This window comes from Anabrus simplex, chromosome 3, assembly GCF_040414725.1.
Source record: "Anabrus simplex isolate iqAnaSimp1 chromosome 3, ASM4041472v1, whole genome shotgun sequence".
Taxonomy (NCBI): domain Eukaryota; kingdom Metazoa; phylum Arthropoda; class Insecta; order Orthoptera; family Tettigoniidae; genus Anabrus; species Anabrus simplex.
In genome coordinates, this window is record NC_090267.1 from 504,093,543 (window position 1) to 504,112,099 (window position 18,557).

General features: G+C 40.2%; 1 protein-coding gene across 2 annotated transcripts in view; it reads right to left on the bottom strand.

Moving 5' to 3' along the window:
* The window catches only part of LOC136866575 (N-acetylgalactosaminyltransferase 6), a 377,415-nt gene that overhangs the window by 127,210 nt on the left and 231,648 nt on the right, over positions 1–18,557 (bottom strand). For both annotated transcript variants that reach the window (XM_067143666.2, XM_067143665.2), the window contains exon 3: positions 15,976–16,199. In XM_067143666.2, coding sequence (XP_066999767.1) covers positions 15,976–16,199 — 224 coding nt within the window. The remainder of the gene's footprint in view (positions 1–15,975; positions 16,200–18,557) is intronic.

Sequence of the window (18,557 nt, forward strand, 5' to 3'; positions counted from 1 at the left end):
GATGGGCACTACGTATCTCATCGCCGATGGTTTGAGCAGGATGTTTGATGGTAATTACTATTCTGAAGTGAACCCGAATGTCGATGAGCTTCCACTCAATGCTGTAGGTGTTAGTGCCATCCTTACCGATTTTCCTTTGTTGTACCAAGAATTTGGGGATCATCAAAAAACTGATCCGGATCTGAAAACATCATTGACGCAATCAGTAGTGCGACCGAAGTGAAACCTTACTCCTTATCTAAGGGCGTTCTCTGTTGTAAGGGTCGCAAGGACCATAACTTCAAAATTGTTGTTCCAAAGGTTCTGGTACCTGCCATCCTTAAATATTACCAGTGCTCACCCCTTGGTGGTCATTTAGGTAACTTCAAAACTCGTCAGAAAATTAGGCAATTCTTCGTTTGGAAGAAAATGGATAGTGACATCTGGAACATGATCAAATCCTGTAAATCTTGCGCCATCAGCAAACCTAATTTGAATAATCAGGTGGGATTATTGTCATCATCACAAGCTTCATGCCTAATGCAGCGGCTGTTCATCGATTTCGTAGGTCCCCTCCCCCAATCTTCCCTGGGCAACACCCACATCTTTGTCTGTATAGATGCCTTCTCCCGGATTTCTTGGATCTTCCCCACCAGGTCCACTAATTCCCGTACCTCTATCTCCTGTCTAAATTCTATCTTCGCATCCTTTGGCCCACCCAAGTTCTTAGTGTCTGATAATGCTAGTTCTTTCACCAGTAACTCCTTCAAAAGGCATCTTTTTGAGTTATGCATCTCCCATGTCACCACTACCCTGTAGTACCCAAATCCTTCTTATGCCGAGAGGTTGAATCGGAACCTAAAGTCCGCGTTGATAGCGTATCATCATGACAATCAGTCCAAATGGGACTCCTGTCTGCATTGGTTAGCTCATGCTTTTAATTCCGCTATTCATGAGTCACATGGTAAGATGCCTATGTCTCTAATGTTCAGCTATACCCCGTACTCCCCCATGTCTAACATCTTATGTATTGAACATCTTCTCCCGGAACTGTCAAAGCCTAATGATGTTCAAAGGATCTGGAACGAAGCCAAAAGGAATTTATCTGTGTCATATGAGAAGGTCAAAAGGAAGTACGATAAAGGTAGAAAGCCGTCAAAATTAAACGTTGGTGATCTGGTATATGTTAAATGTTACCCCATAAGTAAGGCCGTGAATAAGTTTTCGGCAAAGCTTGCCCCTATATACCAAGGCCCGTGTACTGTGTTGGAGTTCTTGTCTCCGGTTTCAATTTCGGTAAGTGACCCTGTAGCAAAACGGATTAGGCGCGTTCAAGTTTCACAAATTAAACCTGGTTAATCGGGCAAAATTGTACTGCATCCTCTGCTGGTTGGATGCACCTTTGGTAACTGATCTGTACTGTTAGTTGAACCTAACACACATACTGTGGGTCGGTGAGCGAGTCAATTTGGTCCTTACTGTGCCTTGGGTTGGTGACTCTAATTCAGTGCTCCTTTTGTATTACTGTTACTCTGTTTGGTTTCTTGTAGCTAGAAAATAGTTTACCTTACCTGTCTTGTGATGGTGGTATTAATACCTTGGAATGGTATATTCGTGTTATTGAACCTTATGCTTGTGTGCTGCGCTACTGAATTACCATGGAGGAAATCTAATTTGATCTAACTTTAAATTGTGCTTCTGTACTGATCTTCTGTTTACTCAAGGTTTTAAAATGTAAAATTTATGGACTTATTTCTTTCGTGGCTCCGCATGGAATTCCTTGCGCTGGATCCGTCTATCATCGAGCGACTTAATCATCGCTGGGCTATAGTGAGTTTGGGATGGAATGAGAGGGAGTGTGTTTGGGACCCGAATGGTTTACCATTTTATCATCCTTTCATTGTAAGTGTGTGAATGTGTGTGGAGCTTAGTAATGATTTGGTTGCAAACTGTGCCATTTCAGTATTGTGCAATTTCTGGTTATGGTGTATTACGATTGGTTGGTGTCGGAAAGGTTCCCTGCTTGCCTTGTACATGGACTGTACATCTTAAAGGTGTTTCATTTTCTGACTACTGATGTTTTGTGTTCATCCATGATCTAGTGATCTAACACTCTTCCTTTGGGATACACTTCACAGCTGCTTTTAGTGTGGTATTCTATGTGTGAACCATCGATAATCTTATTTTGCCTGTAAGTGTTTTGGTGTGGGATTTATCCTCCTAACCTTTAGTTTTGAATTGATTTGAAATTATGTAGAAAATCTGTCTCCCGATTCCTTATCTGTGGGTATTTGGTTTGTGCACTTCTGCGAGCTTTGTGGTTGTATACAATAGAGTAAAATAATATATTATTGGTCCACCTTTTCAATACAAAATGAAAATTACATAGGGACTAGTTTCAACCTAGTAATAGGTCATCATCAGCCTGAAGTAAATTAAAGCGTAAATATCGAAGAAAACATAAACAATGTAAACACAAGTACAGTCTTTTTAAAGGTACATACCATGTGGGAAGTTGAGTAGAGATATATTAAAAATAATAACTCTTCCAAATGACGAAGCACTGAGCGGAAGTTATGTAAAGTTCGGTGCGCCGTATATTATAAAAGACCACTGTGCACTAAATGATGTAATAAAGAAGAATAGTAGGTTGAATGCTGGCTTCTTCTTAGCTGTTGTATATTCGAAGAAGATTACGTCGTATTTTATAAGGTATTGAAAGACGTCAAAATACATGGATGTTGGAAAGGCTCCTCATTTTTTGTGACTTGGTAAGGTATTTGTGGTGTTGTTTTCATCTTTTGAGTTGTGGATTGTTGGTGATGAAGTGTAATTTACCTTATCTACTAGTTGCTGTGTGGGTTGTTCGGTGGTACTATATTGGACTTCTTTCCTGAGGGGGTGTCTCCTTTGTGCCTATATGGTATGGTCCTAGTTCTTAGCTTGTACCTGGTTTGATTATGTAATTTCTGCTTCGTATTGTGCTGAATTTGTGTAATGGCTGGTGAGCACGCGTTGAGGATGGATATCCTTTGACCTTTTAATGAGTTGACCCGTGTTTCTAGTTTGTCATTATTGTAATTGTGTTTGAGCTTCAGATGTTTGGTTGTCAAGACACCTTGTTTGGGATGTGATTTGTCCTTTAATTTACCTCTGTGTTGCAGTAGATTTGGCCATTTGTTATTGAGTCCACAACTCTGATGAAGTAACCTTTCTTGTGGAAATATCTTGATTTTAGTAGGATCTGTGTTCTTCGACTTGTTCTTTCCCACTTAGTCTCGGTCCGTCGTCACGATTCTATATTTTGTAACTCTTGGCTCCTCTTGAGTACCCTGCTTGTTTATGACCTTTTCTTTTCCTAGTAAAAGGATTATGGAATCTCTACCTTGTGTTCTTTCCTTCATCCTTCTTTAACCAAGCATTTTCTCTGAAAAGGGTTCATTACCTACCCCCTATACCTTGTGAAGCTTTTGCCCCGTCATTCTCCTTTTAACCATGCATGCCCTGTGTATCTCATGGTGTTTAAGATGAAAAGTTCATGAGTTAGTGTAGTGGTATCCGGGCATCGTTTCTTGTGGTGGTACCTTTGATGTGGTTGTTATGGATGACCTACTGATTGCAAACCCTCCATCTTGTAAATTATAGCAGTCTCCTAATTGCCCATCGACTCTACTGTCGCTCCGTTTAGGCCCACCTTTAACTTCAGTTATTTTCAACGTCTCTCGTCGTTTCTGTTAGTATTCCTTTGATCTTTTGAAAGTATTAGTTATCTCTCCTCGATTCTTTCCCCAAGATTTAGTAGGTAACTATGGATAAGTTTGTGATCCTAGTCTAGCGTGTATATTTTTCTGCTCCTGATTCCTGACCCTGGGCAAATTGACGAGTTTGCCACTCTGTAGTTGTGTGTGCGTTACCCATGTATCTATATATGTAATTTGATGTTTTTGCCCTCCTCATTTACGTCAATTATACCATACCATATGTTCCCAGTGTCTCTATGCTGTTGCGCGTTCCTGTATCTTGATTGCGTGATTATCATTTGGTGATCTGTGCTCATGTAATATTTCAGCTTCTCCTGTTATTTTAATGATTCATTTGTGGTATCAGTCCCAGTCCTCTAGTATAAGACTAAGTGTTAGGGTGTACCTTATGCCCTAGCATGTTCTTATTTAATTGTTTCTGTGTATTCATTTTGTGGGTACTGTTCGTGGTGGAGTAACCTAGTATATTTTATGGGATCTCCTGTTTGTTTTTTGATTGCTGTTGAATTGACTCATTTTCCTTACACCTCCTTACTTTCTTCTAAACTTGATGTCATCTTTCCGTGTTTGTTCATTATTCCTTGGATTTCTCCTCATCAAACTCCTTGCTGTTCGATACATCTCTTCTATTTTTCCCTCCTTTTCCAACTTTTCTATTTCTTCACATTGGTTTTTAATCCATTCTTCCCTGGCCTTGTCAGTTGTCTTTCTGAGCTGATCGTTTAGTTTTCTGTATTGAATTCTTCCTTCATTTGAGAAGTCATGTTTCCATTTCCTCCGTTCATTTATTTTATCTAACACCTCCTTTGTTATCCATTCCTTTTTATTTCTTTTCCTTCCGACCTTACCTACTTCTTCTTCTAAGGTTTTCACTATTGCAATCCTGATGGTGAACCATTTCCTTTATAACGCAGGGATATTAGCACATTTGGAAGCATTAGGCATAAAAAATAACACAGACTGTAAGAGAAAGAAATTGATCGAACTTTCATCACCCCGAATATCTATACCCCCTCTTCTGAAGCCATTAAAATCATGACTGTAAGAGACACGCCTCCTCCTCACTCCATGGCCTTGCCTCCCCCTGAGCAGCAAGCTTCAGAACGTACACACTGTTATAACACAAACAGAAAGCTGCATCAGTTGCCGCTAGACCCCCTCCAAGGACACAGAAGGTTGCCGAAATAACAAGGTAAGAAACCATTCTTTTAAATACTAGGTTCCCTTGTGCAGATGTACAGACTAATACAAAAGCAATCCCCCATTTTTGTTTCATTGCAGATTTTGGGGAAGCTCTTTTCATAATGCCGGCCCTGTGGTGTAGGGGTAGCGTGCCTGCCTCTTACCCGGAGGCCCCAGGTTCGATTCCCGGCCAGGTCAGGGATTTTTACCTGGACCTGAGGGCTAGTTGTAGGTGCACTCAGCCTACGTGATTAGAATTGAGGAGCTATCTGGCGGTGGGATATAGGCCCCGGTCCAGGAAGCCAAGAATAATGGCCGAGAGGATTCGTCGTGCTGACCACACAACACCTCCCAATCTGCAGGCCTTCGGGCTGACCAGCGGTCGCTTGATAGGCCAAGGCCCTTCAAGGGCTGTAGTGCCATAGGGTTTGGTTTGGTCTTTTCATAATAACAACAAAAAGCAGCAATCAGCTTCAGGGATTCCGCAATAAACAGAATTCAAGACACTCAATTTTATAAAACAAAATCAAACAACAATATTCACCTTTGAAAAGAGCAGCTGAAGAGAATAGTTTTGTAATAAAACCAGAACCTCAACAACAAAAAATTGTTCAAAAACATTTTTAATAATAAATGACTAGGAAACATACACATCGCAGTGAATGAAAGTCTGGAAACAAAAAAAAAATTTTAGCATCTATTGAAGTGAATAGAAATTGTTTTAAAATAGGTTAGAACATACAGTAAGTAGATCCATTTCCTTTCCCATTTCACCTCCCCACTCAACCCTCCTCACAGATTTTAATCATTTTTTATCTTTATAAGGTACTTTTTAAGATGTTTGAGAAGAAAAATTCTTTATAATTTCACCTACGCATTGTAGATGTTCCAAAGGAACGAAACATGTACTGTAAATAATTACTTTGCTTAAAGCAAATATAACTATCAAAAAGGTGGAAATTTACTTTTATTGATTTAATGTAAATAGTTTAATTAATGAGAAACAAAATGATCTATAACTATAAATTAAACACATAACAATAACTCTTGAACTACATCCACTATCACAATAAGGAAATCTACAAACATTCACTTCACACATAATTAACAGGTAGCAAAATCTAGCAATCGATAAAGTGCCTGGGCAGTGCCGGGTTATACAGCTAGTAATATACAATGTGTATTCCAATTATTTTTATAAGAATATAAATATTGAACCCTATCAGTCATTGTTATAGAGGAATGATTTTAGCCTGTGGTATCACGGACAATCAAGACCACCCTGAAGAACCTTAGAGATCCTTGTATTTTAACTTATTGCCTGGGAGAAGTTGAGTGGTGCAGTGCTCGTGGGAATGGAACAGCTAAATAATTAGGAAATCTCTGGAATCTCATAAGACAAATTTATGACCCCAAGCCAAGCGTGTTAATTTAGACGCAGGACGCTAAACCCTTTACAAAAGGTGGCGTGTCAACAAAGATTTGGAGCGAAAAGGAAATTAATTTATATCTTAAAGCACAGGAGGAATGCATTTAATCTGAGAAGAAAATTGCAACCTCCATAAAATGAGCAAAATTTTGATATGCGACTTGGGCATAACTAAAAGTGCATATGCGAGATAAGTACTTAGCACGCTTCTTGCAAGGAGACCGCCGGAGGGAGTATATCACGGGGAAATCCTTAGCTTGGGCACGCGAGACGTGTTATAAATATGCAGCGGTAGAGCACTCAAGACCGCACTCTTTGACTGTCTCGCGACTGCGACGGTGTGATACTACTCCAGGAGGACATCGTGAATCAGATCTAAGCGGCGAGCTGTTAACATCCAGCACGACCTACCAGGGAATAGAAGTAAGTGAATAATCTGCATAATCTAATTGAATCTTTCCGACTACATGTGTCTGTCTGCCTGTCATGGAAATGTACTGCCAAAAACTCCACTATCTCACTTGTAATTCGAATAGCTTTTAGGGCCAAGTATTAGAAACAAGGTTCGTAATATTATAGCTCAGATGATTTCTGGCCGTTTGGAAAAACATTTCTGTTATTGAAAGACTGAATCTTAATATGTGAAAATGTGAATGAGGGGTGTACTCGACGTCGTTCTAAAAGGAGCTTTAAAACGTGTGAAAGGGGCGTGAGTGGAGACTGACTGTGTAGCAGAACTCTTGGTAACTTATGTCTCTTTTACAGTTTCCCTTCATGTATACTACGTGAGAAACGTCGCAGAGAACGAGAGAGAAGAACAGCAAGCTGTAGCAATGGAGCAGCTGTCGAGACAACCGAGCATCGACGCGGGGACTCCAGGAAGGCGGAGCTCACCACAATAGTGGTTGTGGTGGTGATTATTGTTTTAAGAGGAAGTACAACTAGGCTCACCACAATACCGGAAGAGACACTGGACTACCTTCACGGAAGCTATCGAAGAATCATTCACCAGCCAGCATGGATCCAGCGATCTACGTAACTTTGCAGATGGCAATGTCATCTGTCACCATGCGATAAGTACCTGGGTTCCATAGAGAGCCGCCTCACAATGTCATCGGTACTCCCAGGTCAGACAGATCCAATTAATTATTAGCATGGGCTAGATTAAAATTAAAATTCAAGGTGGCGTCAGCCACGACAGTTATGTAAATAATGGTTTGTATAGGATAGGTATGCACAGACCTCGAACTCTGGACGGTAGATATGGTTGTAAATTTTTATATTTTCACCTTGTATTATGTTTGTTTCTGTTCGCGGCATCTTTTATGCATTGGTCACGTTAGCTAGGTCTTTTTGCCAGACACGGGATTTCAGAAGCAGAGGATTTTTATTTCTTTGGTTATTGTACGTAAGTTTTTCATACTGGAGCCAGATTCCTTGACTTGCACAGGTTGGCATGGCTGGAGGTGTTAGACATGGTGCTAGTGCTTCTTATGCACGGTAGAGAGAGCTAATCGCACGCATGAACATTATATGACTGAGTGCTGTTGAGATGATGAATAATTTTGGTAGTGCCAGGGAATTGAACCCAGGTGTCATGATCAAAAGCCCTAGGGAGGCAAAGTATATGAGAGTTATATGAATGAGTGCTGTTGATATGATGAATGATTTTGGTAGTGCCAGGGAACTGAACCCAGGTGCCATGATGAAAAGCCCTATGGAGGCAGAGTATGTGAGAGTAATATGTATGTCCAAGCCCTATGAAGGCAGATATGTTATGATGAGATAATTTCAGCACTAAGAGGTTAGATGTGTGTTTATGTAAGGGGGTAAGAAGTCCCTGTAGTTGAACAGCTGTGCGTAGTGTAGGATGGCGGGGAAAAATACTCAGCCATGTGATTTGTGCGAGGCAGGGCAGTCGAGTGTGACGTCATTGATGGGAAGATAGTGTCTCTGTCTGCATGTTTGTTTTGTTTTCAAGTGCTTAGGGCAGGACCACAGTTCGTTTGTTTGGTTTATATTTTCTTGTCTACTTAATCTCGCCACATGTTTATTTCGCCACGTATTGTTGGAGCGGGGATATTTATGGGTTTATTGATAAGTGTGTGTACCTTAGTTATGTTGGACTGTGAGCTGTCATCCAGTCCAGGTCTTGTACTGTAAAGCTTTGATTACGGAAGAGTATGGGTTCGAGGTCATGTGACGCAACATTTTTACACACGGGAGATTGCTTTTTGATTTTTCCTTTTGCCCAGATAGTTCTCGTATCTTCCTATTTCGACTTATTCTGTTATTCCACCCTTGTTCCAGCCTGGCAGACCGATGGTTTTGTGACGAGGAGGCCCACGGCGTTATCATATTGGAATATTTCAGATATTCAAACCCTTTGTATATATGATTTTGGATTTAAATTTTTGTAATAAATTCATCACGTTATTTTATGAATGCAGCTTGGTTTCTCGTATTTTGTCCATTTTTATTTTAGATTATTCTTACCTGATATGTCACGTATCCTGTTGTTTACCATAATTTCCCCATTTGTTTCCATTGTATCCCTGAGATGTGCGTGACTGAGTTGCTGTGCAAGGATATGTGTTCAGGTAAGACTAAGTGCACAAGCTCACAATTGTGGGAGTTTTTTCACTACTGTTCTCTGGGTTTGAGACCAGTATTCGCCTGGCCGGAACCACAGGGCCCTGTAGGGCACAATATGTAAGAAGATGAGTCACGTTAGTAAACTGTGAGTGTGAGGAACTTTATCTGGAAGGTATGCTGACAAACGTGGTAGAAACCTGGACAATGATGAAATGACATGAGAATAAAATCCAGGCCAGCAAGATTCAGTTTTTAAGAAGTTTGATGGGAAAGACAAGAAAGGACAGAGGAAATGAGAGTAGAAAAGTTTTATGTCTGAATGGGGTCTAAGATGGTCAGAACATTTTAGGAGATAGAAGAGGGAAGAATAACGAAGTGGATGATGGAGGCTAAGATTGAGGAAGGAGAACAAGATCCAGACTAAGGAGGTTGGACTCGATTGAGAATAGAATAAGAAACCCAGACTGGAACACAGTTAAGGAGCAGCAGTGGTAGTTGGAGAGAGGAAAGGTGCTCACAATAATAATTATTACATTACTACTAACACAAGAACCTGGCTGGAGCTAGGAAAATGAGATGACATGATGTCTGTTAGGTCGTCAGGCCAGACGCTGGTTGGTTACTCAAATAGCATCTCCAAAGGTTATGGAGTTTTAGGGAAACCACAAAAACCTATGGTGGAGCCAAAATGAGGTGTACTAGGCAACATGAAGAGGTGGTAATCTCCAGTTTTTTTTTTTTTTTTTTTTTTTTTTTTTTTTTTTTTTTTTTTTTTTTTGCCAGGGCTTTTACATCACACTTACAAACAGATTTCCAGTGACAAGGATGGAAAGAGCAGGACTGAGAAACTAGCAGACATGGTTTTAATTAAGGTAAAGCCCCAACATTTACCTGGTCTGAAAGTAGGAAATCATGGAAAAGCCCATTTCTGGGCTATGACGGGCAGGTTTTGAACCCATCTTCTCACGAATGAAAGCTCACAGCTACATGTTCCAAACCATGCAGGCAACTCGCTAGATCCTAAAATTCTTTATGAGTGTGCAAGTGTTTATTTCTGTTCAATATTCAGCCTACTTCAAGAAAGTTCAAGATTGTCAAAATTGTTTATGTTAACCATCGAAACTTGCAGGACATTCTGTACTGCACGTGCAAATTTTCTAGAACATGTCCTGATTGTACTAATCAACAAGCTTTGAGAAACCATGTCAATGTTTTCCGAGGTTGTAGACCATGGTCCAGAAGCATGTGATGGTCCAGACTTTTCACCGAAGACTGTGTTCCGCAATATCAAGGGTTCCGACTGACTTCGATAGCAGCAAGCTCCCTGTGGAATGGAGTGGTGTTGCAATTCCACCTCATTATGTAGTGCAGGCTACAGTGCGTTGCTCGCCTATTGGTCCGCCACGCTAGAGGGGCTGTTCTTCGGACAATGATTGAAGCATTAACTGCTCAAGCCGGTTCGACGTGAACGTGTACGGACTAGGCTAGCAATGTTTTAGATGTACACCTGCATGCCATCTGTTGGTTGTCAACGTGAACTTGCAGCACAGGCTATCATTCTATGCAGGGGAGTATCTTCTACCGTAATGTGGCATTGTGTTGGTGTAAAACGAATTTGTTTCATCAACATTGATCGTTGTAAACAAAATGGTGGCATCCTCGCATGGTTGGTATTTATCTAATGCAGCTCTCGAACGCATATTAGGTGAAATTAGTGATGATAATAATCCAAATGATAATGAAAGTGTTAGTGATGATGATTATGCAGAGCAGGAAGTTATGTGCTATGTACATAATGATAGTGATATAAGTGAATGCTCACCCGAGGGGTCATGGACACCTGTTGATTCGAATTTTATTCTAACAAGAAGGTAATTAGGCATTTTTTTATTTTGCATGCCAGTTTTTTGTATGTAGATACAACATCTGCATGATATGAAGGGCATATCCACTTATTTTGAACAAAATCAGACAAGTCATTTAGAAGTTAGAGCAATGTTTGTGAGAGCATGTTTCTCAAATCTACTACCACTGTAGGGTAAAACTCTGCCAACTTTTAAAACCAGCTTAAAGGGTTAGCCCGATATACGTTGACCTGCCTTGGTGGAGACAGGCAACTGATCACCCGTTGATTTATCTGGTCTGCCGCGGCTATCTTGTCCTCCAGGATTTAAGTCATTGAAATCCTGAAGCACACCAACAACTTCAACCATAAGGAGGAATCTGAACGGGTAAACAAAGCCTGGTTTCCAGTCCTGAAAACAGCCGCAGCACACCAGATAAAGCAATGAGTGATCAGTTACCTGTCTCCACCAAGGCAGGTCGACGTACATCAGGCTCCTTAATGCTTCAATCATTGGCTGAAAAACAGCCTATCACCGACCGCCCCACCAGCGTGGCACACCAATAGGCAAGAAGCGCACTGTAGCCTGCACTATATGATGAGGTGGAATTACAACACCACTCCATTCCATTGCGAGCTTTGCTGCTATCGAAGTCTGTCAGAACCCTTGACAATGCCAAACACAGTCTTCAGTGAAACATTGGGACCATCACATACTCCTGGACCAAGGCCCACAAGCCCGGAAAATACTGACATGATTTATAACGCCAACCATGAAAGACTCAATTGCTATAAGCTTTGAGAACTTACCAGGGACAAGGTGACCAGTGTCAAATCAAAATATTTAAAAGTGATTGGACTGAATAAACCTAAAAGATAAACGTGCACGTTCATTGGTTAATTTTCTCGCTGTGCTGTTTCTGGCCTCCGCACCTTGTGCGTGCAATGTAATCAGAAAGATCACAAATTGCAACTTAGTGAAACTGCTATCATGCAAAATGTTAGCAGAAGGATTAGGGCGGTAGGCAATTGATCTCTTCAATTCACACTATTAGTTCATGTCCGCATAATGCCGACTAAACCATCTTCTGAAAAATAAATTAAAAAAGGAACCTTACAGTTTCACGCGAGTGCTGATATTGTGATCATAGCTTCAAGACCTCTGATTTTATCTGTAATCCAAACACAAGAACGTGACTTTCCATTTCAAACAACACACGTACATTGGTTCCAATTCGAACCATGACCACCTAGGCGAGGAACCAATGACAATGCAACTTGGCTATCATGCCTCCCTGACAGTGTCATCTACCTCCCTTCTGGAGCCAACAAAATAATCCAAGTAATTAGCAGTAGTAGTAGTAGTAGTAGCAGTAGTAGTTGCTGTTGTTATTGTGAGTGCATCTAACATGCAAATCATCATCTCTATCTTGCTGCCAAGGTATTCTCCATCATGCAATGAACAAATTTTATTGCCCTCTACAGATAACATATAATGGAAGTTAAAAAATTACATGTATAACTTAATACCCTCCAAAGGAAAGTAAGATAACTTACTTTTTACAAACTTTACTTTCTCCTCTGCTATGTCAAAAAATTCAAAGTTATTGTCGATACTGACAGCTGTGCTGGATGCACTACGGTAACCACAAAGGGTAAGTGTGCTCTCTCTCTCTCTCTCTCTCTCTCTCTCTCTCTCTCTCTCTCTCTCTCTTCACTCACATTCCCTGATTTTGTTTCAATTCAGCCAAGTAATTTTCTTTCTCTTTTAGATATTCCCCCATTAACGCCCTTATGGATGGATAGACTTGCTTTAATAACATTGGGATATCCTTCACTTACTGTAACCATCCATTATACAGTCATTGACAAGCACATAAGCAACTAACCAGTTTTATTTGCATCAACACTGTGATAATCTCTTGTATAAATGATACAGTTTTTCTGAATGTATATTTTATTATGATCCATGGTGGTACTACCAATAGACAATTACATTTTATGTCACCCTTATTCGACACAAGTGCAGTTTTGAATGCAGCTACACTGAAATAATTATCAAGCTTCATTAATTTTGTGATCTACTAGTTCTTTTTCTGGAATCCCAAATCCACTTGACCACGATCAATTGTCTAATGTTTGAACTTTTAAATGTGTACATTAGTGTATTTTGTGTGTTTGTCTTAACTCAGGAGGTTTAACCCCATAGTTTATATCAACACTAGTCCTAATTCCAATTTTTACGAGGGGGGATCAAATATAAACAGGATTTTATTTTTTATTTAAATTCATTTATTGAGAAACACAAGGCAATTACAATTTATATACATTTTATTATGCTTTGGAAATGCATCTCTCCCAGCGTATGGGCATCCTTTTAATGCCCTCATCGTAAAAAGAACAGGGTCTTGTCACCAGCCAGTTGCGCATGAAGTCTTCGACACTGTCATCATCTTCAAATCATTGCCCTCCTAGACCTTCATTAAATGGTCCGAACAAATGGAAATTGCAGGACGATAAGTCTGGGGTGTAAGGAGGATGATCATGTGTAGTCCAGTGCCTTTCCTGTAGCTTGGAGACAGAGCTGCAGTATGGGGCCGTGCATTGTCGTAGAGGAGGATGACCTCTCGAATCCACTGGTCCCGTCTTTTGAGGCGATATGCAACCCTCGCCTTGTTCAACAGCTCGCAGTAGTAAGCAGCATTGATTGTGCGTCGCTCCTGCAAAAAAAATCAATCAACAAAATGCCTTGTCGATCGAAAAAAACTGTTGCAAGAACCTTGCCAGCTGACAGTTGAGTCTTGGCTTTCACTGGTGCTGCCTCCCCTTACCTCCACCACTCCTTACTGGATTGTTTGGATTTGGGAGTGTAGTGGTGGACCCATGTTTCTTGCAGGCGATGATCCAACTCAAAAATGCATCACCTTCTTCCGCAAACCTTGCTATAAGCATCTGACAGACCTCCAAACGTCTCAACTTCAGATTTTCAGCCAAAAGGCGAGGGACCCATCTGGAACACACTTTACGAAACTGTAGGTCGTTTGTGATTATTGCTTGACAGCTCCCATAACTGATTCCGATTTGTTCTCTCATTTCTGATACTCTCGCCCGTCGATCGTCATCAATAATGTCTTTAACCACATGAATGTCTTCGTCTGTAATGCTGGTCCGAGGGCGGCGATCATGTTGCTGATTTTCAACATGTACTTGTCCTTCCTTGAACTTTTTATGCCAGGCGAACACACGTGTCTTTGACAATGTTTGATCACCGAACTGTGCAGTCAATCTCTGGCAAATTTCTGCCGCTGTAACTCCTTCACGAGCAAGACATTTTATAATTATGCGTTGCGCAGTGGAGGGGTGAACCTGTTGTTCCGACATCGTGAGCATTACTGATGAAACGGCGGGAAATATCTAACAGCAGGCTCTTCCCACTCCTAATGGTCCCACCTAAGTATGGCAGAAGTTCAGGGCCAGTCCTACCAACTGTTGATGTTCAGGAACAAAAATCCCATTTATATTTGATCAACCTTCGTGTAATGAATAGCTAAGGATGACCGCTATGTAGGTCAAAACTAGTACTGTCTGAGAGTAGAACTATGTATGGTTAAGTGGAGAAAAATAAAGTTTGTAAAAAGTCGGTCAACGCCATCAATACGGGCCTAACCATGAAATTTATTGCTTATACGATAACTTAACAATCGGAGCCAGCCATAATCTGGTAAGCGAGTAGCCCACACTTTAAACACAGTTATTTGGGTGCTTAGCAACTTCTATCACCTCTCAAATAATCAAGGAGTGAAATATTTCTCCTTACAAATGAGGCCTTCAAATTCAATCCCAAACATTTTCACTTATTTTATTCTTCTGAAAATGAGTTATACACATTAAGAGAACCTCTGCAGTGAATCTTCCTTCAGACATGTCAGGAAGGATGAGAAGCTGACAATTCCTTAGGATTTGGGTGTATAAAAAATCACAAATTAAATTCAAACCATGATAATTCCTTCCGGTGGTGAAACGCAAGCAGTAACATTTCCATCAGCTTCTTGTTTCATTTACTTTTCCTTAAAGTACGAGTTATTGGAGGTGGTATTTCTCGTAACGCACAATGTGGCCAAAGTATGCCGTCTTCCTTTCTGTGATGGTCTTTGTTACTTCCAATTGTTTTCTCATCTGCTGTATAACCATGTCAGCCAATACGCTACTGCCAATAAGACCAGGTGGCATCCTTTGCCCAGTAACCTTCCCACGTTCAACTGCTATCTACACGTGCTGAATGACTAGGTTTTCTAAATCAGGCTTTGTGCATTCGTTACATGATACAAGCAAGATATTCTGAGCAAACTACAATAACACCAGAGTTCAAACGCATTTAACTGTTTAATTATTATGGCCATGAGTGCCTAAGCGTCCGCACCATAATACAAAGTGGAAAAGACCTAACACTTAAGGACTCGGGTTCTACGATGCAGATATTTGTTCAGATTACATAATAGTTTCTTCATCCGATGAAATGCCACCCAAACCGTTGTTAATAACAGCCCAAAGAGGCATGGAAAGGTCTATGCTCAGATTTACGAGAAGGGATGAAAAGAGGGCTATGACATGAGAGCAGTCACAAAGGTTAGTGACATCATCAACAGTGTGTCCACCTGCATGTAGCCCAAAGAAAGTACGATAGATGGACCAAGGTTCTTCTTGAATGGAGCCCAAGCGACAGACAGAGACCAAGGGGAAGGCCACCAGATTAACGGGATAAGGACATCTGAAAGATCGCCAGAGTAAATGGCAAAACACTGCTCAAGATCCCTGTGTGTGGAAAAGACTACTAAACACTTATCTGAGTTGCAGACTTCAAGAGACCACGTCATTCACTGACAGAAATGGCTGATCGTGATAGCGAAATGACCTAAGCTGTTGACACAGATCAGGAGGTTTATCATAGTCTTATAAAAAGTACAATATTAGCTGACTAGGTGGGATATTGCAGTCCAGAAACAGATTATATAAAACTATTAAGAACACCATCACGTGCTTCATGCTGATACTGATCACTGCTATGCACTTTGTAATCAATTTGTCATTTACAAGGAAGGTTAATGAAAAGATCAGTGAAAATATTCAATACGAGAATCTTCCTATTCATACCTGGACAACTTTGCTGTAATGACAGAAACACTCACCCTTTATGCCTAATATCTGGCAGAGATCTATCCAGAGCAATCTTGTCACTAAGAAGAGCATTGAACCCATTCACTCTGTACAGAGCTTCCTTAGCATCATCCTCACTGGGACTGAGGTATGCTGGTTTCCCTTGTTCACCAGGACCTTTACGCTTAGAATCCTCCTCAATTTGTTCATAATTGTGCCAATCGATTCTCGCAGAACCATTCCTATGGTCAACAACCTGAAAATAAGTCCAATAAATTAGATTTGAGATGAAGACAGCCAATGTTATGAAGATGACACTGAAGAACAAATAATGGATAAAGTACAGAGAGATTTAGATACTCTCCTACAATGGCTCACTGAAAACAATCTTGTTTTAAGTACTTCTACAACAAATGTATGTTTTTCCACAAACCATCTTATACAATAACCTCCTTAAATGGAGTAAAAATTAACACTCAAATTGTGGAAAGAGTTAGTTCATTTACAAACTTAGGTCTTATTCTGAACATAACTGTATGCTGGGCAGAACATATATCCCATATAGAAACTAAGATCACTGCTGTTTTAGGAGTGTTGAAAAGATTACAGGACATAGGATGAACTACACAGCAGCTTAGAAGCATTTATTTCTCACTTATTCACTCACATCTACTTTACATGAATGTAATTTAGGGTTTGTGCAATAGAGAAGAAATAAATGATCCTCAAATACTTCAAAAAATGGCCATAAAATTAATTTAAAATACAACTTTATGAAACGTTCCATTGAGATTTAGAGGAACACCTGTCAGAATGCGTAAGACATACTTTGAAGCACTACCCATGTACAAATTTAAAAATGGAATGATCTCCTTAAAAACAGAAATTAGATACATGAAAGACATTCATAACATTCATAACTACCAAACTAGGTCAATAGATCAGATATACACTGCCCATGTATCCTCTTCAAGCCCTTACTGACGTGCTCATTTAATTAATCAGTCATTTATTTGAATGTACAGAGAATATATCATTTTTATTAAGTACTAGTAACTGGCAGTGAACATCTACATTCAGCAGCACATGTCGCAATTTCTACAGGAAGCTTGGAGTCCAGGTCTGTTTGCTCACCAGCTAAGTTTAGAAGGAAGAATTTCAACATGACGCACACAAAGCAGAACAAGGAAACAATAGAACTCCAACGGCCAGACCAACGGAAAACATTTCGGAGGCCCATTGAGAGGCTAGAGGAGCTGAAAATATACGTCTGAAGTAAGCGTCGGTTACGCAATGTGTTGAACCATTGAAAAGATTGAGCCACAGTCAATTTGGCTAGGCACTGGTCTATGCAAGGGATGGTCCCAATCGAGTATACAACAGCGTACGAGAGGAGGATTTAACAAAAGCGATTAGCACGTGGGCTAGCTACCCTATTATTCAGCGAGATTCCATGCACGTAACATCATGAAAAGAAGTATTATTTACGTGAGTGATCGTGTGGGGACTTGCAACTTTTGTTGAAAGACGCTGACGGCATTTAAGTATTCAAGATTTTAACTTTGGGAGAATGGCATTTATCTTTTGATTTCCAGAGGGGAAGATCAGCTTCAGATAACCATGTTAAATGCATAGTAGCCTGCCTGTGTAGATGGATTTTTCGAGGACATAAACTTCAATATTTCCAGTCCAGCATTTAAATGCGAAATATTTGACCTAGTTACGGGATTAGATAAGAAGTTGTTCCGCGACTGAATGGGAACTGGTTTCGCGGTGAACAGAAATTACCCCGACTGTAGTATTCTAGTAACTGGTAGGTTAATCTTGACCCAGTTTTCTACAGCGTGTACGAGAGGGATGTTTTAGACAACACCCAGAAGCAGCAATGGAGACTATGAGATCACATTTCTACGGCAGGAGGATGGAGACCCAAGGACTGACCCAAGTCTTTTGTGGAGGCATCATCTTCGCTATGGCTGGTTGAAACGATGGGGAGCCGGCTGTTCCGATGCATGGTGGCAATAAGTCAACGAAATAGATGAGTCTAAATTTTTTATGTAATTATGTATGTATGCATGTGTTTTAATGTTGCAAAAGGGGATAGGTTAGTTTTGATATTTAATTTCAGTAGATTTAGCTTTGGTTTGGAAGGACTACAGTAAGTCCTATTAAAGTAAATGTTAGGAAGCTTGTAAACATAAATACAATTGTAACGTAAATGTGGACTGATTGCATAAGGTCGCAGCTTGCTTTCTTTCATTTTTATTCAGATATTTAGCCGGGTGGTTAGCGTCATTTCTTTTTATGAGCCAGTTGCTTGTTTTAACCTCAGATAACTTTTGATTTGTTTTGCTTTGATGTTTGAGATGCAGTGTACGTCTCGGGGCTTAAATGTAAATGTAATTAAGGATTCAAATTGGAAGTCAGGAAGGACTAGATTAAAGTATTATTAATGGGAGCTCAAAGTGTACGGAAACATGCCGTCACGTTTTTTAGGATTTCTTACATGATGTGTTAATGAGTATGTGAGAGATGGTGGAGTTTGGATCCACAAACTATGACAGCATCATCTTCATAACTATTTGAATATCAAGATGAGTGTAAATTAGTGTTT